Source organism: Lissotriton vulgaris, chromosome 9, assembly GCF_964263255.1.
Source record: "Lissotriton vulgaris chromosome 9, aLisVul1.2, whole genome shotgun sequence".
Classification (NCBI taxonomy): Eukaryota; Metazoa; Chordata; class Amphibia; order Caudata; family Salamandridae; genus Lissotriton; species Lissotriton vulgaris.
Window position 1 is genome coordinate 861,674,496 of NC_141697.1, and position 25,649 is coordinate 861,700,144.

The 25,649-nt window shown below is 40.3% G+C and overlaps 1 protein-coding gene across 3 annotated transcripts in view; it reads right to left on the reverse strand.

Annotated features, from left to right (window-relative positions):
- LOC147692377 (cytochrome P450 2G1-like) overlaps positions 1-25,649 on the reverse strand; it is a 489,071-nt gene that overhangs the window by 198,465 nt on the left and 264,957 nt on the right. For all 3 annotated transcript variants that reach the window (XM_086938599.1, XM_086938601.1, XM_086938600.1), the window contains one exon: positions 24,951-25,111. In XM_086938599.1, coding sequence (XP_086794725.1) covers positions 24,951-25,111 — 161 coding nt within the window. The remainder of the gene's footprint in view (positions 1-24,950; positions 25,112-25,649) is intronic.

Consider the following 25,649-nt stretch of genomic DNA (forward strand, 5'->3'; position numbering starts at 1 on the left):
CCTGAAGAGGATCTCAAATGATAGAGGATCGAAACGCCGTCGACAAACACAGCGCGATTTCAAGGCGCATTATCAATAGGCTCATAACTGTGCCGAATTTGAACATTTTAATTCTGTAGACTCAATGTGAAGCCTATGTTTGATTGTTCTTTATCACTTTGACAATCTCTAGATGTGGAACAATCTCTAGATGAGGAACAATCTCTAGATGAGGAACAATCTCTAGATGTAGAACAATCTCTAGATGAGGAACAATCTAGAGATGTTGAATTAAAATTATATAGAAGTTTTCAAAAACACCCTGTGTGAAGTGTCTTTAATATAACTGTGAAGTAGAGTCTCGAAATTAGTTAAGATTAACATATAACAGAGCACAGGTCATATGTAGAAGCATTCCATTCCATTGCTACTATTTGAGAGTTTAACATTTGTCTATGTTGTTAAAATACTTTAGGTAGAATTGACAACTAGTGTGTTAATTGTTTGCCTACTGTTATTGGTTTACTGTTTTATAATAGTGGTTAATAACAATTTTTTTTTAAAAATTCCACAGATTCAACTGAAGATCTTTTGAAAAATTCAAAAATGCCCTCAAGGCAGAGGAGAAAAAAAGAAGCAAAGCGACTTACACCCCACCTTGGTAAACATTTGCAGTAGTCCTCTACTATAAAAAGATGTCAAGTCGCAAAAAAAGCTCCGGGTAAGAAAATGAAATCATTTTTAAAAAGAATTTGCAGACGTAAAAATACCACTACAGAACATTTTTTAGTGCAGAAGAAGAGAGACAATTTAAAGGGAAAGGAAGGGCTTGTCAAAAAAGTTTCTGCTAGAGCAGGAGATAACTGTGCATGGCAGTAGAAGGGAAAATCAGTTCAGGGACATTCGTAGACGAATGTTCCGCAACAGGATAATTGTCAATTTGTTAAAAAAATATTAAGAAAGGTCAACAGAAAGTGGCATTTTATAAGAAAAAGAAAAATGTAGAGAAAATTATTGATCAGGCTTTCGAAATTAAGCAAAAGTTATTTATTTTGGTAATCAATAGAATTAGGAAACTAAACAAGGTAATTTATGATTTCAAATCAAATAGTAGATGGAAGAGAGTAGTTAATCGTAGTAATTTTTGTGAAGTTTTCTCAGGAGAATGGATGCATAGTTCAAGTTGTGAGGCATTTTTCAATGAGGAGAGTTTCTTCCAGGACAATGATTTGATGCATGCAGTTGACACCAGTGGTCGAGCATATGAGGTGAAATACGGTTGTCCAGTTGAAAAAGAAAAACTTGTGTCTGCAGATGCAGAAGAGGTGTTAGGTGATGAGGTTTTAGGAAGACGTCCTAAGGGTCCAGTGTACACCTGGAAGTGTAGTAGTGTTTGCAGTGTGCGACAGGATTCCATCAATTTGCTTTGTGATTTTGTTCGTACATTTAATGAGAAAAGTTTAAAACAGAAAATGAAGTTGTTGCAAGAATTAGATCCTTGCAGAGTGAGAGAAGTAACAGGTTTGCATGGTCATTTACTGGCTTGTCTTTCCAGAAGAGTATGCCAGAGTATTTTCATCATTTCAGGATGCTAGCAGTGCATCATAATAAAGTGAGGAAATTAGTGGGAATGTTGTATTATGCTAAGAGTCCAGCAATTATGCTTAAACAATTAAGCAGTGCTCTTTTGCATGGTTCCGAACTACATGTGAAGAATATTTGTGAAGAAATTGAGTTCTGTTACTTTGCTAGTAAAGAGAACAATGTTGAAATTGACCCAGTAGAAGAAGGTAATGTGGAAGAGAGTGTACAGATTTCTAATATAGATAAGTTTCACAAGGAAATTTCCATCTTTCAGGTGAAATCAAGTGAGAGGCCTAATTTCACTTGTGTGTGTTGTCGACGGACTTATTATAAGAATCAGACTAAGTTAGTGGATTTATATGCAAAAAGTGAAATGGAAAACAATAGTGAATGGAAGGATTTTGCCACATACTTGATGGTGGAAAATTGTTTTGATTTGGGATCGGACCAACGTATGTGTACTTAATGTTTTAACAAATTAAACCAAAACCGGATGCCTGCTAGAGCGGTTCATAATATTCTGGAATTGGTTGACATTCCTTCTGAATTAAAGGATTTAAATACTTATGAATCTATTTTGATTCAAAGTGTGCATCCCTTTCAGGCTATTTTACGAATGGAGCCAAAGACAGGGAAATTGCCTCCATCAGATTTACAGAGAGGATTAAAGGGAAGAGTTGTTTATTTTCCTTTAGATTTGAAGAAAAACATTAATACATTTTGAGTAGAGAAAGTGGAAGAGGAACCTCTGGTTATCCTAGTTAATGGGGTTCCGACAAAGAGTAAGAAAATCTGGCAAGATTTAGTGGATGTAAGGAAAGTCAAAAAGGCAACATTGTATTTGATAAAAAACAGTGAGTACTACAAGAATGTATGTGTTGCAGAAGAGGAAGTAAGTGAAGAAGAGGACAGCGATTTGTGTGCTGGACAAATTGAGAAAGTAGAAGCCTCTAAAAATGAAGAAATATATGAACATTATAGTGTTCATCCTTTGCACTCCAAGGAAGTTATGGGGAATGTTATTGAGTTGTTTCAAATGAAACAAGCCAAAGGGAGTCCCATTAGTGTTTGGGAGGAAAGTTTGGAAGCTCAGTGTTTTCCACAGTTATTTCCCACAGGTCGAGGAGGACGATATGATGAGCGACCTGCTCAAATTCCTGCTTCTGAATACCGGACTTTACGATTGTATGCAGAAGATCCTAGGTTTCGTCAATGCATTCCCTATTTGTTTCAACTACTGTTTGAAAGTGATCTGTCTGGACTGTCTTATGCAGTGAACCACATCTTGAAAAGTGGTGTACAACTGCGAAATATCTCGACAAGGGACTTTATGGATAAAGTCAATGTGCAAGACAGTATTTTGGATTCTCACCTGATTAATCTCATGGCATGTCAGCGTGGTACTAATGAGTATTGGTACCGTCGTCATGGTGACTTAAAATGTATGCTGAGGAACTTAGGAACTCCCACATGGTTACTCACTCTCAGCTGTGCTGAGTATGGCTGGGAAGACTTACTTGAATTTCTACGAGAGGCAAATGGAAACATTGAAAATATTGAATTCAAGACACCCGGAGAACTGTGATCTTTGGATCCAGTGAATGTATGCAGGTACTTCAATCATTAAGAATAGGGCTATCAGTCCCTACAATTTTTCAATTTTTTTTTTGGAGCGCTCCCGGTGCGCGCCCCGGGGAGTGCCCCGAAAAGCATACTTCTATACAGCGCCCAGGGGCGCGCTCCGGGGAGCGTCCCGTAAGCGCCAATATCGCGAACGAAAACATGATCGTGACGTATCGCGTAGCCGCGTCCGCGTGATACGCACGGCGTAAGCGCACCCGGAAGTACTCGAGCGAATACGATCGCGCAACGTAAACATCAGATGTGCTTACGCGACACGACCCGGGGCGCCCCCCTGGGCGCGCCCGGGGGCGCGTAGCGTAAGCGCGTCGGGTCATGTGACCTGAAAATAACACTTTTCATTGGTTCATAACAGTTTTGGTTTCATGATGATGAAGCCCCTGGTCTTGTGACCTGAAAATAACACTTCTCATTGCTTCAGGACAGTTTTTTTTCCAAATGATGAAAGACCCCACCTTTTTTCCTTATTCTGACTTTGTCCTTTGACTTAGGAAGACCTGTTTGTACCTCTCTGTACCTTTTTGATCTTTATAATGGCTTCAGTAGCAGCAGCAGCTGGTGCATCTGCCCCACCACCACCACCACAACAACCAAGAGGACCAGCTCAAGATTACATTGGTGGTCAACAAGAGGAGGAGGAGGAAGAGGAAGAGGAGGATGGTGGAAGATGGCTGCCATGAACAAAATACCCCATACAAGCCCAAGTCACACATTGTATGGGAGTTTTTTTCACTCCCAGAGGGCAAGAAAAAAGTGAATGAGGCCAAGGTAACTTGCCTAATCTGTAAAGAAGAACTCTCAAGGGGCAACCCAAACAAAAAATATTCCTTTGGTAACAATACCATGATTCGACATATGACCCGTAAGCACCCTAACAACTACTCTTGTGCAGAGCTCAGGGAACTGGCCAGTAACCTCCCCCAGTCTTCAAGGACCACCTCCCAAAGAAACGAACCCACTTCATCGGGACCAGAAACATCAGAGATGGTGCCTTGTATTCAGCCACGATTTGCTGATTTTAAAATCACTTGTACTGCATGTGGCAAGCTTATCGCCTATGGTGAAAAGAGCATAAAGCTCAGCGTCCTTGCAGGTGACAATCACAAGTGTCCCAAAAAGAAGTAATTTTTTGGGTTTTTTGTTTTTTTGCTCCAGTTGAGCCAGTTTCAATTCCCTTTTTTTTGTTTCTCCCCCTAAAAAAATACAAAAAAAATATAAAACTGTTTTGAAAAGCCAAAAAAAGTACAAAATGTTCAAAAAACACAAAAAAATATATAAAACAACAAAAAGAAGAAAAAAAAAGTTCTTTTTAGAACTACCTCCAATTTCTAAAAAAAGGCTTCATTTTTTAAAAACTCTGTCATTCTTTTTTCCTCATAGTACGCTCCCCGGTCCGCTCCCCGGTGCGCGTACCGGGCGCTCCCCCCACGCAAAACGAAAAAATATATATATTTTAAATGCCCCGCGGGGCCCTTTTATAGCCCCCATATCAAACCTAGGGGGTCAGAGGGGGTCTATCCCTGACGCCTTATGGTCATTTCCCCCTTTGTTTTAGCCACCTCTTGTGTCTCAATTTTACCGAGACACAAGATGGCGGCCGCTCCGGACTGTTTCGAATGTTTACAGACACCTGAGAGCCAATCAGCTTTCCGTGCACACCTCGCGTGGCGCGCCCGGAGCGCTCCCCGGGGCGCGTACAGGGGCGCTGCCATAGATATATATATTTTTTTGAACCCAAATTACTCAAAATCCACTGGAGCACATATCTTGAGACATAGCAAAGGCACATCGGGCTACCAGCCCCTACAATTTTGCCAAATTTGGTGGAAATCCATTCAGCCGTTCGGGCTAAAAATGAAATCGACCGCCCTATGGAAATTAACATGGGGAAAACGCGTTTTGGGACCCCCCCTTTTATCTCAGCCTCTGCTTGACTAATCCCCCCAAACTTTCACGGAAGGACGGGAACGCCGCGAGGCCATTTTGAGGAAATTTTCAGTCAGATTCGTCAACCGGCGCCAAAGTTATTCCAAATAGAATTTTGAGATTTAACAACGACCGCCAGTAGGTAATATATATATATATATATATATATATATATATATATATATATATATATATATATATATATATATATATATATATATATATATATATATATATATATATATATATATATATATATATATATATTACCTACTGGCGGTCGCCAGTAGGTATATATAGTTAGGATTTTTTCTCTATGGGACTTTTGAAAATTCTATGTCTAAAAACTTTGGCGTTCGTGGACGGAATCGGCTGAAATTTTCGTTTCTGAGCAGCCCCTGAAAATTTGGGGGGTTTTCGTCAAGGGGGGGCCGAGAAAAAAGGGGGGTCCCAAAACGCGTTTTTCCCATTCATTTTTCCATAGGGCGTTTGGCCTCACTTTTAGCTCGAACAGCTGAATGGATTTGCACGAAACTTGGCAAAATTGTAGGGACTGTTAGCCCGATGTGCCTTTGCTAGGTCTCAAAATATGTGCTCCAGTGGATTTTGAGAAATTAACGTTTTAAAAAACAGATATATCTGTGACAGCGTCCCGGGTAGCGCTCCGGTTCGCGAACTTTTCGCGTAACGGAACTTTGCGAAGCGAAGCTGATTGGCTCTCCGGTGTCTGTCAACATTCTAAACAGTCCGGAACGGCCGCCATCTTGTCTCTCAGTAGGATCGAGAGACAAGAGGAGGAGAAAAACGAAGGGGGAATTTAATGAAAGGGGGCAAGGTAGACCCCTCTTGACCCCCTAGGAATGATGTTGGGGTTATTAAAGGGTCCCGTGGGACAAATACAAAAAAATTGATTTTTTGCGGTAGAAGCGCTTTCCAGTTTGCGAACCGGGTAGCGAACCGGGACGCGAAACTGGAATTCGCCATTTTGTGTTTAGTTTTAATTAAATTACAAGATGGAGGAAAAACAATGTGAGAAATGGGTACAAGGGGGTACGGGAGACGTATCCTGACCCCCTATGTTTTCTGAGGGTGGCTGAGGATGCTCATATATGTTGATACTTGTCTTCCAGCGGCTGCGCGTGAGCGTTTTTTTTTTTTTTGCTGCGTGACGTCTGTTAACGTTCGATTCGAAGGAAATCAGGAAGTATTGACCGCCATTATGACACTGCGAGTAAATATATTGTTAAAAATAATTGTTATAAATTAATCCGTGTTGATAAACATTGTCGGGGCCATCTTGCTTTTTTTCCAATGCCACACTTTTGTCGTGCACGGTAGCCATTTTAGATGCCTTGACCAGACCCACTCTCTGCACGCCGCCGATCCTCAACATGGCTCTCCACCCTCGCAAGCATCTCCCCCACGCACTGGTCACCCCCGCTCTCTCTCTCATGCATGGGCCATAAACCTCCCCCCATCTGCGCTGCTCTTCCCTGAGAATCACACCCTGTGCCCGCCCGACACCTCCCTTGCACCCTATTCACTACCGCACCCTCTGACACTCCTCTTCCTCTGTGTCTGATTGTCCAGGCCGGTCCCAGGCTATCACCTAGCCTTGCGGATGTAGTTTATGGCCTCAACTGTAAAGAATCACCCCTCTTCAAAGGAGTTACAGTAGATCAAGGCCCCCACCCCATCAGATCCGTCACACCACACACGTTCCTACTATCTGATAACGATCCTGTATTGTGATTGGGGAGGGGATTCTCACTGTGAGGGTGTGTGGGACCGAGCCTGAAGTGGAAGATTCCAGGGATGCCTTTTTGTACATCAGTTCTTCACAAGTATGTGTCACATTAAAAATATATAGCACTCCAACAAAGTAGTAGGATTATAACACTTTAATAACTTATAAATATATACAACGCACCAAAAACAGTAAACACGTAAAAAAAAATGTTTTTAAACAAAGCAACAATGGGCTGCTGTGAGGTGGCGTCAGTAGCGGTCTGTTGTGCGAATAGTCCAATGGCAGCACAACGCGCTGAGATCTGGACGGCACCCAGGTGATGTCCTTTACTTGCCGCACTGGTCTTGGCATCCTACAATGCTGCACCGAAAAACGGCGTGGGGCGCCCGGGGGGGGGGTGGGAGGCGGCGTGAACGGGCCTCCCCAGGTGGAGGCTCGTCTGCTGTAGTGGGGCGCCCCTTTACAGTTTCAGTTGCCATTCAGCGGTTTTCTGCCCGCTTTTGCTGCACTGTGCCTCATCCGCCATTCAGCTGTTTACCGCCCGCTCTTGCGGCTACAGCGTCTCGTCCACCATCCAGTTGAGTTGCGCCCGCTCTTGCGGCTACAGCGTCTCGCCCACCATCCAGTTGAATTGCGCCCACTCTTGCGGTGCAGCGATAGGGGGCTGCCACAGGACTCTTAAAATGGCGGCCGGCTCTTCGGATTTGGGCCTGGTCCACTAAAATGGCCCTGGGACACATTTGAACTCGGACATTTGCCTGCTAGGGCTTGGGCCCCATTCTCGAAAGCGTCCCCTCAGCCTTGAAGATTCTACAAAAGTCATCGGGCCCCTCGACTCCCGTAGGCTTCCGGTGGGGAGCGGCTGCCATGATTGCTTGCGGAATGGCCACGACGGAGCTACGAGATGGTGGTGCTCTCATGCTGATGCCAGCTTCAGTCTGAAACATCCAGAAACACTGTAGACTATCAATTCGATGACTTCCGGTGGAGCCCCAACGTGACCCGGTAGGGAAGAACTTGCCCTCCCCTTTTTTGACTGATGGTTATTGTTGCCTGTCCCCTCTGTTGTCATCTAACGGAACCTTTTTGGATTGCCGAGTGAGAAAAAAAAAGGTGGGGCTTTCATCAATTGGGAAAAAAAAATGTTTCAATCCAATGAAAAGTGTTATTTTTAGGTCATATGATCAAGCATTTCATCATTAGGAAACCAAAAGTAAAATGAACCAATGAAAAGTTTTATAAACAAGTCACATGACCTGTTATGCGGCTTTGGGCTATAAAAAGCCTACAAAATCCGTTGGCCTGTGAGGCGGCGTCAATAGCGGACCGATGTGCGAATAGGCCGAAGGCAGCACAACGCGTCGAGATCCGGATGTCACCGAGGTGGTGTCCAGCAAGTTGCCGCACTGGTGTGGCTATCCTACAATGCTGCGCCGAAAGACAGCGTGGGGTGCCCGGGGGGGGGTAGGCGGCGCAAACGGCCCTCTCCCGCCTCCCCAGGTGGAGGCACCTCATCTGCAGTGGGGCGCCCCTTACCGTTTCACTCGCCGTTCAGCAGAGTTGCGCCTGCTCTTGCTGCACAGTGCCTCACCCTCCATCCAGCTGAGTTTCGCCCGCTCTTGCGGTACAGCGACTCACCCTCCATCCAGCTGAATTTCGCCCACTCTTGCGGTACAGTGACTCGCCCGCCATCCAGCTGAGTTTCGCCCGCTCTTGCGGTACAGTGACTCACCCGCCATCCAGCTGAATTTCGCCCACTCTTGCGGTACAGTGACTCGCCCGTCATCCAGCTGAGTTTCGCCCGCTCTTGCGGTACAGTGCCTCACCCCCCATCCAGCTGAGTTGCGCCCGCTCTTGCGGCTACAGCGTCTCGCCCAACATCCAGCTGAATTGTGCTTACTCTTGCGGTGCAGCGAAAGGCGGCTGCAACAAGACTTTCAAAATGGCAGCCGGCTCTTTGGATTTGGGCCTGGTCCACTAAAATGGCCCTGGGACACCTTGGAAATCGGACGCTTGCCTGCTAGGGCATGGGCCCCATTCACGAAAGCGTCCCCTCTTTTGACTGATTGTTCTTGTTGCCTATCTCTTCTGTTGTCATTTAACGGAAGCTTTTTGGACTGCCGAAAGGGGTTCTGGTCCGACCGCTTGTTGGTGGAGACATTTTGACTATATCCTGGACCTGCCCGGCCTTGCCCAAAATGGCGCCGGTATAAATGGGACTCGTAACTCCTTGTTGTGTACTGGTTGCCCAACCTTGATATCACGAGATACGTATGCAGTTTTGAAGCACATGGCGGGCGGGGACGAGTACTGATTGAACATTTGGACATCCCTATTGATATTAAGTTCTGATGTGTTATTGATTACTGTACTATTGAAAGATCGAATTAACGTCACTCATGGTACTTGCCCGCAAATGTATATCTAGATAATTTTATTGTAACTGGCCCTGTCGTACTTTAATTATAAAATGTACGTCCACCGATTCCGCAACTATTAGAAACCTTAGTTCTTGCAACCTAATGGCCCGCCCGTTACGTTCTTCTACAGTGTAAATGTCCCCTCATCATATACGATTCCAGTTTGCTCCGTGGCCGGCCCATGTGGTTATAGGCCCGTATTTGTATACTGACATTTTCACAATAAAGGTTTTTAAAACAAAACATGGTAGTAGTACCTTTTTTGGTAAAGCTTTGAATAATAGCCACTGTTTTCGAATCAGTAAAAAGCAAGTGAAATAAAGCAGCCCGATTACATGACGGTTAAAAGGTATAATACGCAGGAACGCAGTAAAGATAAATGGTCAAGGGCTGTTGTGTTTTCCACTCCTGCAACATAAAGTGATCGATAAGAATCCGATATTCATGCCTATCAGCGACTAAGACAGCAGGCTGAGCCTCTTTTGCTCAACGGCTCCCTCATGGGACGAAGAAACGCCCTTTTTCTCGGAATAGGAATATTTTACTTGCAGGACAGATGTAAATTTCCCGGGAAAATACATTAGCCTGGAACATTGTTAGTGATAAACTGTAAATGCATCTGGGTCCTTTGCTTTACAACTCAGAGTGAGAAAAAAAAAGGTGGGGCTTTTATCATTTGGGAAAAAAAAATGTTCGAAAGAAATGAAAAGTGTTATTTTTAGGTCATATGACCAAGCCTTTCATCATTAGAATAACAAAAGTAAAATGAACCAATGAAAAGTTTTATTAACAAGTCACATGACCTGTTATGCTTACGTTACGCGCTGCGCTCCGCGCTCTGGATCGTTTCCGGGAAGCTGCGCCTCGCGCACCTGAGCACTTCCGGGTGCGCTAACGCGGCGCATCATATGACGCATTACGCGACAACGCAGGTCCAGAATATAGTCAAAATGTCTCCACCAACCAGCGGTCGGAACACAACCCCTTTCAGCAGTCCAAAAAGTTCTGTTAAATGACAAGAGAAGGTACAGGCAACGAGAACTATCAATCAAAGAGGGGAGGGCAAGTTCTTCTCTACCGGGTCACGTTGGGGCTCCACCGGAACTGATCGAATTGGTAGTCTACAGTGTTTCTGGATGTTTCAGACTGAAGCTGGCGTTAGCATGAGAGCACCACCATCTCGTGGCTACGTTGAGGCCATTCCGCGAGCAATCATGGCAGTCGCTCCCCACCGGTAGTCTACGGGAGTCGGGGGTCCCGGTGACTGTTGAAGAATCTTCAAGGCTGAGGGGACTCTTTTGGGAATGGGGCCCATGCCCTAGCAGTCAAGCGTCCGAGTTCCACGGTTGCCCAGAGCCATCTTTGAGGGCCAGGCCCAAGTCTGTGGAGCCGACCGCCATTTCGTGAGCTCCGTAGCAGCCGCCTGTCGCTGTACCGCAAGATTGGGTGCAATTCCTTTGGATGGCGGGTGAGACGTTGTAATAGCAAGAGCAGGCGCAATTCAGCTGGCCGAGCGAGGCACTGTGTCGCAAGAGCGGGCGCAAGTCAGCTGGTCGAGTGAAGCGATGGGGTGTAGCTGAGAAACCTCCACCTGGGGAGGTGGGGGAGGCTCGTTCGCGCCGCCTCTCCCTTCTACTGCACCCCACGCCGTCTCCTGGCGCAGGTATATGTGATGGTCGGACCAGGGCACCGCAGGACGTGTCTTCAGGTCAAACGGATTGTGGGACAAGGTGTGGAGCAGGCGCAATTATCTCGGGGGCCTCCGTCAAGCGGTTCAGGGAGGCACCGCATCACATTGTTTTCCAATGCAGTCAGGTCCACAAACAGCCCCCACTTACTTTGAGAATAGTGAAGCTGCAGCAGGTGCAAATAAGCTTCAGACAGTGTTACAAGCGCTGCTCTGAACCCTCAACTATGGCACCCAACATCCAGGACTTATGCCATTTGTGCAAGGCAGTGACATCGAAGCATCTCAGGGACCAAGCAACATACCATATCCAGAGTCCTTCCCACAACCTCTGCCTTCCTTCTTACCTAGTTATTTTTCTTTCACTCCCACTCCAGGCTTTTAGTCTGTGGATGGAAAACCATGAACCTACACTCACCTATGAAAATCTTACTATTGATGGTTTATTTTGAGCCCAAAATACAAAGGCTTGTTTGGATCGATGTTGCAGCAGGCTGCCATTTAAATAGTTATTTAATAAAACTTTTTACCCTGTTACTTTGCTGGTGTGTTGTATATATTTATAATATTTGCATAGTGTTTGTCGTTATTTTGGGTGGCGTGGGCGGCGGAGCCGAGCTGTCTTGCAGCCATCAGGGTGTCGAGGTCAGTTCCTCTCACTAGTTTTGTATTTGTCATGAGGGGTTGTTCATAATGTTTCTATTTTAGCGAGGTCAAAAAGAGATCCCATTAGTGGCCTACTGATTTTGCTTGATTCCTTTTGTTTTTTAATGATTTTTCACTATCTGCAAAGACTAAACAGAGTATTGCGACTCTGTGCTTGTTTGTAAATAGAGAATGAACCAAAGAGAACCAATTTCAAAACAATAAATGCTAGGATAACAATCAATCAAATGGAGAGGGAAGCAGGCACGACGGATTACAACGGGGGCAAAGGCCTGTGTTACCTACCCTTCACTATCTGCAAAGAGAGAATATTCCTTAAAGAAAAGAGGAGGGGGGGCAGCGTTCAAAGCACATCAGCGTGCATAAATACGAAAATGTTTTTACCTACCACGTACTTGACATTTTACAGCTTTTGATATTTGCTATTAAAAAACCATTGAAATTCACTGAAAAAACCATAGGTTATAGACCATATATAGTTAGGAATTAGCATTTACAAAACCTTGAAAATTCACTGAAAAAACCATAGGTTATAGACCATATATAGTTGGGGATTAGCATTTACAAAACCTTAATTTACTCGCACAAAACCATTGAAATTCGCATATATAGTTAGTTGCACTAACTATATATCGCGGACCCGCAATCCACTGCTGATGATGTCACATATTACATCATTCATGACATGGTCAGTGACATCACTGATGACATCACTGATGACATCTCAAATGACATCACTGATGACATCACTGATGACATCTCAAATGATATCACTGATGACATCTCATTTGACATTACTGATCACATCACTGAGGATATCATTTATGTGATAATACAATGAACATCTTCAGACTCTAATATAACCTTAGATACGTTCAGTATAAACAGACACTCACAGACTGTCACTTATCCATGGAGTTACTCACACACCTAGTCAGTCATGCAAAGAATCAATCAGACCTCCATTTTCTCAACTATACAGTTATACACACCTTACTTATTCAAACATATACTAACACATATTTACTCTCCTATACAATCCCTGATACATATCACAATGATCCTTACAGCCACTCACACATTCACTGGCTCTTATGCACAGTTATTTATATATGTCAACTCTCACATGTACTGTGTTTTACAAATCCATTCACTCACCAATACACTCATGTAGACAGTCAACCGCCCATACAGCTGTTTCCACATGCACTTTTGAACCCATACATATAGTGAATCAACTACTCACACATCTATGCACAGAGTCACACACCTCCCAGCCACCCACACACACACTCAGTCTCCCATACAAATACTTGGGCAACCAATCAAAAACCCATATAGTTACTCATATAGCTACTGATTAACACATGCAGCAGTTTACAGAACAACAGACATAATGATGCACAAATTAAGACAGTTTAGTCACTAACCCATGCACTCAGTGAGACACATTAAATCACTCACTCATACAGTCAGTCATGCACCTACTAAATCCTTCATCCAGACACGTATACATCCACTCATTCTTCAATATGTAAGACATATTTTAACTTTACAGAAACATACAGTCACTGGATGTTGTCATCAGTGATGTCATTTGAGATGTCATCAGTGATGTCATTTGAGATGTCATCAGTGATGTCATTTGAGATGTCATCAGTGATGTCCTCAGTGATGTCACTGACCATGTCATGAATGAAGTAATATGTGACATCATCAGCAGTGGATTGCGGGTGCGCGATATATAGCTAGTGCAACTAACTATATATGCGAATTTCAATGGTTTTGTGCGAGTAAATTAAGGTTTTGTAAATGCTAATCCCTAACTATATATGGTCTATAACCTATGGTTTTTTCAGTGAATATATATGTATATGTATTTCCTTTAATATCTAAAAATCTACAGAACAGATTTACACCATTTAATAAAAAGGCACGAATCTGACATAAGGGCTACTTCCTTGCCAAATTTGGTGTAATTCTGTTCAGCAGTTCGGACTGTAGCTGCGACTAAAGGTTCCTATCGGAAATTGCACGGGGAAAACACGTTTCGGGACCCCCCTTTTTTCTCGGTCCATGCTTGACGAATCACCCCCAAACTTTCAGGTAGGAGCGGACCGGAGCTGGCCAAAAGTTTTGAAAATTTCCTAAAGATTCGTCAACCGACTCCAAAGTTTTTGGGAATAGAATGTTGCAGATTTTCTATGGAAAATAGGTCCTAACTATAACTACCTACTGGTGACCCCCAGTAGGTAATATATTTACTTTGTTTTTAATATAATCTAATTTTTTAGTATAATCTGAATTACTATCCCCACTCCAGTCAGTACAAAATAAGGGAAAGTGTTGGATTCTGGAGGGGTAACATTTACTATTCTCACTCCAATCTGTGCAACAGTAGGGAAAGTGTTGGATTGCAAAAGGGTAAAATGTATTATTCTCACTCCAGTCAATACAAAAGGAAAGAAACTGGTGGATAGCAGAGGAGTACAATTTACTATTCCCACTACAGTCAGTTCAATATTAAAAACAAACAAAATATCTTCAACAAAATTAGATTATATAAAAACAAAGTAAATAAAAAAATATAAATATGTTCAAAAATAAAATAAAACATTATTTAATATTAGGAAAAGTTAGAAAAACATATTGCAATGTTAAATACATATTACAAATACCTACAAATATTATTATAAATATAATGCAAACATAAGTTTCATACAAATAAATATTTTTATTTAGAAATGATTTATTAAGAAAAACATTTTTATTGCATACATTTAGTTTAGTTACTTCCCTTCCTATAACACTACAAAACCCACAACCCACATCTAAAATAAAAAAGAAACAAATGTACAGCACAAGTAACATAATTAATTCTCAATTAAACAAATATTATTAATAAAAAAACGAATTATAATGCATTAAAATGTATTAGCTTCTCACCCTTTAACCCTATAATTCCTACATTCCGCACCAAAATGTAACTTAAAATAATTAATTACACTATTAAAATTAATTTTCAATAATTAATCAATATTAATTGTCAACTAATTAAGAATCAATCTAAAATAAATTACAAACCACCCTTTACCCCTGTAAACCCCACTCCCACAATCAAACCAAAATTACTTAGACAATAAATACAAATAAATATCAATTAATTAAGTAATGTTACAGAAAACTAATTATTAATTAACTAAAAATAAATTACTTCCCACTCTTTAACCCTATAACCTCACGACCTGCATTAAAAAAGAATTACACAAATATACTAATATTAATTAACAACTAATTAATAATAATTCAAAATAAATGAATTCTCACCCTTTACCTCTGTAAATCACACAACCCACAGATAAATTTTACCTCAAAAAATATTAAAAGCACAATTAACACAATTAAATATTATATTAAATACAAGATAATCATTGATTTATCATAATTAAATTACTTCCCACCCTAAACCTGTATAAACCCACAAACCACTATGGAACAAAAAAGCACAAAATGTAATAAATTAAATTGAATAATTGCTAAAAATGTAACACTTATATTAAAATACATAAACAATACGTATACAAAAAAATTACATCATATACATTTAAAATATATACAAAAATACATAACACTAAATAAAAAACGATATTTTAAACAACTATAATTTTGCAAATTATATTAATCTCCTGAAGTAGTGGGGTATTAACAAGGTGAGGAATCTGTGGTCAGATATTTATCAGAAAGAGCATTACTAATGGAAACTTAATATTCTGGAGCATTAGTTCCAAGATAAATACTTTGATAAATGTTCTGCCATATGCTCATTTAATATTACTTCACGTAAGAAGACAGCCTTGCAGTTTGATAGAGAGAAGTTAGTGGGCCTGATTCACACAAACAGCATTTTGGAGTATGTAAAGCAGTACTCAGGTAGAACTACTTACTAACCACAAAACGCAATTCCTAAACATCAGGGTGGAGATCTCCACACCTGCAACTTCTATAATTTCTATGTTTAGTTTTCCTCCACCTTGGTGGTGTAAGTGTACCATTTTGTAGCTATTGTGGAAGGGGCCAGCAGGAATAATGGGAAAATGGGGATATTTACTTAAATATGGCTGTGGCTATGGGAAAATTAAGGAGGATTTTAGGAGGGATCTGCAAATACACAACACATAGTCACAAAAGAGTAGGATCACAGCAATTCGCAAAATACATTTCAAATGTTACTACAAATCTACTACGGTTCTAACATGTTGGTAGTTTTTTTCTTATTTAATTTTTTTTATTTATGTAATAAATTAATGTATGTGAACTATATTTTAAGTTAATACAAATCTAATTTGACAAGATATTGTGTTCCTATTTCCTGGGTAACATGTATTACATTACATTATTTGATGTTCATAATTTATGTTGAACAAATAATTTCTGATTAAAAAATATAATCTATTAATTTTCTCTATATTTCCCTATAATGAGTTCTCCACACGGATGGTGAGATCTCCACCAACAGGTGAAAAGCTACTGTTAGTACCTTTGTACATATAAATTAAATCATAAGAGTCTCCATTGAGAAACATTTAAGTCTACACCTAGGAGGAAATCTTTACTCAGAAATGGTAAATAGGAAATAAGTGGAGCATTATATCTAGGTGTAGGAGTAGATCTACATATGTAAATTTACCTTTGTGAATCGGTTCTAGTGTATCACAATTCTAGTAGTCCACATCCTTCACAGTAAAGCAAACAATTATGGCCTTGAGTAGGTTAAAAAGTGGTCAACCCATAGGGCATTAATAGGATTCCTATAGACCTAAACAAGACAAAACTAACAATTAGAGCTAAGCTGTATTCAAATATCCTTAGTGATACCAACTTTACTTGCTGTCGAAATCATCCCCATTTATAGGAAAGGGTAAAGAAGGATTTTTTTAATTATAGACCAATCAAACTAACCGGTAAAATCATAAACATGTTGAAAATGTTGAAAGATGATAATTTCGATTGACCAGGCATTCTGGTTCCATCTGTTGGTCAAGGAATATGTAGAACTAAAATAAGAATCACTTTGCGTTCTCTTTGTTGATTTAAAGTCCTCTTTCGACTGCATCCTCACAAACATTTATGGGCAGTCCTTGTTTGCTTAGGATGCCATCTCATCAACCTAACATATTAATACAGGTACAAAGGGATACATTCGCAAGATAGAGCGGGGTATAGGTGGAGAGATAATCAAGCTATTCCCAATACATTAAGAAGTTCAGCTGAGGTGTGTCGTAACCCTAACACTAGGACCTCAGTATACATGGAACTGCATATATGGAAGTAATGGTGATTTTGGACAGTGATAACACTAAGTGCCCAATTAAAATGTCGAGCAGAAAGATACCCAACACCAAGTCACAAGCTTTCTGTCTGAAATCAATGGTTTCCCTCCGACCATCGTAATACAATACATGTAGCTGAAAGGAAACCCACGGGGATTCTGCTCCACTTCCGATGAGCTCATAGAGCCCATCGGGCGACCGGCGGAATGGTAATCTCATACTGATGGCGGAGCCAGCCACTGATCCACCGTCGGGTTTACGATGTAGCGCTCCGCCTGCCCTTTCATGGTGGTCCACAGAGTTTTAGTAGAAGTAAATGCGATCGATCATATGATTTATTTGTTTGTGTGTATGCATCGATCCTCTTACAACAATTCTAAAGATATAATCAGCATCTTATTGTTTTATTTTGCAGTGCAGCTGCTATTTCATGTATGAATTTAATTTCAAAGAATTCATAATCCTATAATCTTCATTTGAGGTAGGATTTATGGACAAGCACACAGCACCCTCATGTTTATGTATATAATTCTTGTTCTATAGCGGAAACACATTACAATGGAACACCAGACAGTCATAACACATCTTGTTCTCTCAATCCCTTCCCAAATAGTACCTAATGGTAAGCCCTCTTTCTGACTGGCAAGTTAATCCTGATGGGGTAATCAGCCAAAAATCAATGAACTAGGAAAGGAAAGTCTTGTTTAGAAATCAAATAGTTCCAGAAAATAATTCAGGTCTTTTATGACTGTGAGGGTAAGCATTAGATCGTTAACTGATTCTCATGCATTATTACACCGCAAAGCAGTTTTCAGCTGGGACCTGACACAACATGAAATAGGCTTTCTCTAACTTCTCCCTAACCTCAGTAAGGGCTGTAAGGGCAAATAAAAGGGCAAATGATAGAATCTGCAAATCTCGCAAAATTGCAGAAAAATCCGCAAATCCGCGAGCAGAACTGATTTTCCAAAACTGAAGTACATGAAGCACTTACACGGTTACAGCAGGTGCCCAAGTTGAAGCTAATTTCTTTGTAACCATTTACAAAATGATTACAAAGAAATTAACTTTAACTTGGGCACCTGCTGTAGCCCTGTAAGTGCTTCCCAAGCAGCACCTCCAGAGTTCGTTGCCTACTTGCAACTATTCTCTGACCCTGCTCTGACCCTCGAAGCAGGGTCAGAGAATAGTTACAAGTATGGCACACTGCTCCTGTCACAAAAATTAAACCTCAACTGGAAGCACTTATTAGATATAAATTAAGCAGGTGCCCGAGATGAAGCTCAAATTCTGTAACGTTTTAATCAGCTCAAAACATTAGTGAGCTCGGTTGAGGCTGGGCAAGTGTGCTTTAACCCCGTCTCTGCCGCCGAAAATTAGCTTTAATACTTCGGGGAGGTCTTTGAATCCATGAGTTTCTCGAGCGTGATCCCCGTGTAATTCCTGTGACCAGGAGGCTGCTTTCTCCTCATATAATGCCCAGCTCGCTCTCTGACCCTTTATACACAAGAGGCATGTGAACACGCATAGCAACCCCGCCTGTTTGGCCCCGCACCACACACTAGCGGTATGAAACGTCTTTCCTCCCTTTCCCCACTATGATGGACAGCTTACTCAAGAGACCTCAGCGCCTTTTGGCGCGGTGGCAAAGTTACAGGCACAAATGGTCAGTAGAGACAAATCTTCTGGCCCTTTACGCAGCTGCAGTGTAGGAAAAGCACTATACATTTACCTAACGAGGTAGTACTTACTGATTAGCCAGTAGAAAGTACTTTAGTTGAGTAGAGGTATTGCACATGACAAAACAGTGGCATCTTCGTGGATAACTATGCAGGGCAGGATTCATTCTGGCACGAGGCTCTTGTCACAAAAATTAAACCTCAACAGGAAGCACTTACAGAAAGCAGGTGCCCGAGTTGAGGGTCAAATTCAGTAACGTTTTAATCAGCCAAAAACATTAGTGAGCACGGTTGAGGCTGGGCAAGTGTGCTTTAACCACGTCTCTGCCGTCGAAAATTAGCTTTAATACTTCGGGGAGGTCTTCGCATCCATGTGTTTCTCGAGCGTGATCCTGTGTAGTTCCTGTGACCAGGAGGCTGCTTTTTCCTCATATGATGCCCTGCTCGCTCTCTGACCCTTTATACACAAGAGGCAAGTGAACACGCATAGAAGCCCCGCCCGTTCGGACCCGCACCACATATTAGCAGTATGAAACATCTTCCTGCCCTTTCCCCACTATGATGGACAGCTCACTCAAGGGACCTCTGCGCGCTTTGGCGCGGTGGCAAAGTTACAGGCACACATGGTCAGTGGAGACAAATCTTCAGGCCCTTTACACAGCTGCACTGTAGGAAAAGCACTATAAATTTACCCAACGAGGTAGCACTTACTGATTAGCCAGTAGAAAGTACTCCAGTTGAGTAGAGTGCAAATCGCAAAAAAATCTGTGAGATTGCGGGAAAATCGCTGATTTTTTTTGCAATTTCACGCAAATTTGCGGACCGCAGATCTGCAAAATTCGGCCACCCCTACTCAAAAACAATCCTGCGAGACTCTCTCCTCTTTCTATGTGTACTGCAGACATAGAAATATGAAAAACAAGGAGAACTAAATATATTTCTCCTCATTGCGCCTCTCCTGAGGAGGCCTATCATTTTGGTGCATTCCAAGGTTTCATACGAAAAAGAAGGGTCGAGCCACGGGTGCGGATGTCTTCATATTGAATTTGGTAAGAGTCTTGTGCAGTGGCGACATGCCTAGCGTGGACCCATTACGTTGAAGATGTGTTGTTTTGCTATATGTATATGTATATGTCCATTTTGATTGCAGGTGCAATTTACGGACGCAGACGCTGGTTTAAACAACACAATAAACAAAGTATAACATAGTACTATATAATGAGTGAGGTATTTTGATAGTGTAAGAGTGGCAGTGTATTGATTGAGCTTACAAATTGTTCAGATTTTTGATCGATGGAGCAGCTGTTTTAGATAACAGCAACCTTGGGACACTGTCTTAAAAGTGGGTAACTCAATATACGGTTTCACAGAAGTATGTTTAAATCACATTTTGATTATAACTAAAAATTAAATAGCTCCTAGAGGCTTGCGATGGCTATGAGGCATGGAAATGTTGGCCTTGGTTTTCTTTAGGGAGACTTGCACTTGAGGTTTGGTGATTGATGGCATGCAATGCACTCTCATTACTTTTTATTTGATTGAGACTGAAGCTGGGTGACACTGTGGAACCACTGTGGTGTAGGAAGATTTTGGTAAAAATGGAAGTTACAGGTAGTGTTTCTGGACACTGAAGTCTTTGGTATTTATTATTTTTTTTAAGAGGGCCCTGAGGAAGGAACCTTTGTGTCCCAAAATGCATAGGGCAACACATGAAGAAAGATGAAGTCACGTTAAAACAACATTTATTGTCCTAATTATTTTGCCTTATTATTGTTTGATTGGACACTCTTAAGAAATTTATAAATGTTAAATTTCACAAAATTCTGAATGTATAGAAACACAAATGTGTATTCTAAAAACAACTTTAAAAAATGAAAACAAATAGATTATTGATTATTGGCTTGTGATTGGTGTTGTAAATATGCAAAAGTGTTAATTGAATTTAATAACCTACATACAGCTGTGCACACAGTTTCTCAGGTATATGTTTACTTGAATACTACTGTTAGTTTTTGTATGGAGGACTGGAAGCCTCTAAATACTGTGTAGCGCGCAAATTAGTTTTCAGCTAGAACATAGTTAGGTTTACTTACAAAAAGGTCTGATAAAACAGGAGTGCACCACTACTGTAACCCATTGGTTTATTTGTTACTAAGAGGTCCGCCGTACTCTCAGTGCCAGTACCCACAAACCGAAATGACATCATTTGAAAGAATTGCAAATACTATTGATCGTTGTGCCGAGATCAGAATATACACGTCCGAACAAGCCACAAAAATGTAGGCACTTATTAATGTTACCAAATCTTTTGACACCCGTGAAGGGTCAATTGCCCAACAACTAAAACATCTGGCACTTATTTCAAGAAGGAAATTTAACCAGTGGCTTCATGGCTCCATGCTAATTCAGTTCCACAAGCACAAAATAATTCCCACATGATTACAGTTAGCTATAAAATAAATCAATGTTGTTCTGGTTCCAATTCAATAAATTATTCATGGAAAAATGGTACACTGTGCTTAACAAATGTAATTTATACTTAATATTACTGTGATTGAAGAAGTATCAAAAACCATCAGAGAACTAGAGGAAGAAATTCACAGCACACAGCGAGAACTGTCAAACCGGATGGAACCAGAAGTATGGAAAAACACTTTAGAACAAATCAACGTTAAACTTGACAGCTATGGAAATGAATTACTGAAGTGGAAATTAACAAAATTCTAAAGAGATACCATAGATTGAAAATGAAACAACGTATACACTTGGGCCGATGTGTATTTACAAAGGAGACCACCATGCAATACAAATACTTCTTCTGAAGAAAGCATTGTTTGAGACCGTGATATTGTAAGATCTAGGACTCTGGTTAACAAGAACTCATTCCAAATAGAGACCCATCATCTGGACAGTCTAACAGCGACATCATTGAGACTCGAACAACAACACAGGCAGAGTCTTTTTTATCGAAGGGTCAAGATCCAGTACAACCCCCTGATCCAATGACCACAAAATTAACAGGAACCACTTCAAAACATACAGAGGACACAGAAAAGGACAAAAAAATACAGAAAGCACTTAAGGAGTCAGAAACCTTAGTAATTAACATCTCGTTCTAGGATTTGTCACCAAAACAACTACAAATCTTAAATAACGGCACATCTTTTATTCCTACATGTCATTCGAATCTTCAGGAAACTGAAAATGCTTTATTTAGATTTATGCGGTCATTAAGATTGAGACTTTTTTGGGAAGAATCTGAATACCTTGAATTCAGGAGTAAAAGTACCTTTATGCCACCGGTGTCACATAAAATGTTGGACACATTTGAGTCATTAGTCAAAAAGGATCTGAAATCTTTTGATTTTAAGAGTCGCGGAAACTGTAATTTGACTAAATCTGAGAACTATATATTAAAGCATTAATCCAACAATGACCAGTTGGTATATTCAAAAGCTGACAAAGCAGGCGCTTTGATTGTTATGGACAGTGTGTATTACAACAACAAAGTACTACAACATTTATCTGATGAATCAACATATTTAAAATTAAATCATGATCTAATATTTGCAATCAAAGCTGTTTTCACCAAAATACTGGACAAAATTGTAGACATGGATTGGATTAGTTTGAAAACATGTACTTTTCTCATTAAGCATTTTACGAAGCTTCCGCATCTTTACATGCTGCCTAAGATTCATGAAAACTTAATGGATCTGACTTTTAGGCCCATTGTCTCTGGATGTGGGTCTTTGTTTGAACCTTTAGGCAAATATATTGATTACTTTCTTCAGCCTATAGTGTGTTCTTAGAAATCGTATATACAGGACACCACTGACTTTCTTTCACATCTAAAGAAAATGTATCTGGAACACATGGATAAGTGGTTTCTATGTACTATTGATGTGACATCACTTTACACTTCCATTCCTCTGAGAGAAGGATTGAAAGCCATGGAACGGGTCTTACTGAACCAACCATCTTTAAAAACTAACAAAGTTTTTCCTCTTGAGTTACTGCAATTTTCTTTGCAACATGGTTATTTCCTTTGGATGGAGGATTTCTTCCTACTAAAATGTGGGACATCCAACGGCTTTGGGGGTGGCCCATTATAATCAAACCTCTTTATGGCACAATTTGAACAGGAACACATTTTCAAAAATACAGCACAGAGTGAGCACTTAGTGATCTATTGTCGTTATATTGACAATATTTTTCTAATATGGCTAGATACCGAGTCAATCTTTGAAGCACAACATTGAAATCCTCAACAGAAGACATAACAGGATTAAATTCACCCACATAATCAGTAATTCGAAATTACCATTTCTAGATTGAGAAGAGTAACACAGGTTTGAACACTAGTGTATTCATTAAGCCTACAGACCAAAATAGCATTTTACATTACCAAGTTTCCATCCTCCACATCTGTTGAAAAATCTACCGAATTCACAAATGATGAGAGTGAAGCGTATTTCTTCTCAGAAAGATGCATGTGAATCAGCTACCATCAGAACAAAACCGAAAAATCGACAGAGAAACTATCCACCATCTACTGTTAAGAAGGCTGAAAAATGAATACAATTGATCCAACGTAAAGATTTACTAACTAAACAAACAAAAATGGAAACAAAACGAATGGTATTCATTTCTAAATTCTCTACCAAATCAAGAAGTATCAAGGAAGCCATTTGTAGATGCTGGGAACTTCTACAAACAGAACCGGACCTTAAAAGATCTTTTGTATTGAAACAATTATTTGCTTACACAATAACTAGGAATTTGAAAGAGCTGCTGACTGTAAGTAAGGAGAAGTCCACAAAGAACGATCAAGGTATGAAAAATTTGTGAATTGAACACACTACAACAATGTAGTTGTGAGTAATTACATCACCCTTCCCCGAACTGGTGAAAGAACCATGTTGAGGCATTCATTGGATTGCAATACTACAAATTTGAATCATGGTATCAAATGTCCCTGTGGACTTCTTTATATCGGTAAAACCAAGAGGAAGGTGAAAATCAGGATGGCAGAACATAAGAGTATGATTAGGAACAAGAACACTAACTCCAACTCAGTTGTACATTGGATGGAACAGTGCCATAATATTGCACAATAAAGCTTTCTGATTTTAGAAGTTTTGAAACCAAAGGAGGGCATAGATCTGTGTAAAACACTGTTGCAAAAAGAAAGTCAGTGGATCAATAAACTTGACACTATAATGCCCTTAGGACTCAATGACAAATTAGATATGAGATGTTTCTTGTGAGAGAACATGATCTATATCCAGAAACCTCCCACAGTCACCAATGTTGATGTGCAAGGAAATCAAATGTATACCCTTTAAGATATCAGCCTTCTAGAATATGGTTAGTTATACCTTCTAGTATTCACATCTAAAACAACACAAAAAGAACTCCATTATGTTAGACAGAACCACATGATGGGGATATTATACAGGATGAGATGAAGTGCATAGGTTTATTTAAATTCACAATTGTGTTCTTCATTAATTATTTTTGTAATGTTTATAATGATATTTCAACGGTCATGAGATGGGATGTAGTAATATTTTATTAACATGTTTATTTGATTTGCTTAGACACGTGCTGGCTGTCACAATTCATGATTCTACGATATTTACACCCAATCCAAGATGGTAGCCTTGAAGTCGAGTGACTCCATGTGAGATTAAGCCATTAAGTAGAGATGACTCTGGCAGGATGAGGTTCATTGATTTATTTTACATACAGATCTGAGCGGTCTTTTTCAAAAACTAACTGGAGGGTTAATGTAGTGTTAGTATACTTTTATATCTGGGATTTTACCTTAGTTGACTACTGGAGAATATCTAGAATGTAAGTAGGCTACACTAATAGCCTAACTTCCGATGAAGTTTTCATAGTTTTGTATGGTCTCAAACATGATTTAGGCAGTTAAGCTGGGCCTGATTAAAATGATTTTTCTGTTTAGTAAGACAATCATAAACTGTCATAACATAGCCAAGGCAGTCCCTGGACTGTCTTAAAACAGGGAACCTTTCTTTCTTATTGAGGCCTCTTAGTTGTAAGAGTGTCACACAGCTGGAAAGACAGAATTAGCTTTGCCTTAAACCAAGACCAAACCTTCATAAATTAAATATTTCTTAGATGATGGTCCATGTATTAATGCATAAAAGTCTTATAGATAGGCCATCTAGCAAAATGTACTTCGCAAATCTCATTGTTCACGAAGAAATACAAAGTATACAATAATTTTTCACAATTCTATTTGAGCCATCAATTTACCTGACCCCAGATGGAGCTCATGATGTCAAAACCATCAGCTATGTCTTTCAGAAGGGTAAGAAACTTCTCATCGTCATAGTCAAATCGTTCTCCAAATACTATCCCAAAGATGATATTTGCAGGTGCAGCAGCAAGACCAAGGGATGGTTCACAGAGACGTCCTATTAAAATGAAAGAAAAATGTTATAGTATTTGAGTTGTGGCAAGCCAATCAATGTCATTATTTTTGTCTACAGGGCAAAGGTTTCTAAGCCACTTGTGAAGGAGAGTCCTGGTTTTACTAAAGACAAAGGAGGTAAGCATTATGCAGTCCCTTTTTAACTGTTAATTTACAACACAATCAAATGCAACAACATTTCCCACAATCCTGCTTAACAAGACAGGACATGTAAACACAAATGAAATACATTATTACACTATAAATAGGGTAGTCTCATGGGTGACTTCCTCCTTTCATGATGTCTCCAAACATTTTTTCATAGTCTATGTGTAAACGTAAATAATAAGAATAAACAACAATAATCCCAAAAGCAACCACAATAGTTCCTGTTGTTTCTTTCTTTATATTTGGTCATTAGTCTTTCTCATCAAAGGACAAGCTTCTTTTCCTAAAGGGATCCTGCCATCTCAGCTCATCGCTTGATTAGTTTTGGCTTGTGCTAAAATTAGTAGTAATATTCAAAAAAAGTGGTGGGATAA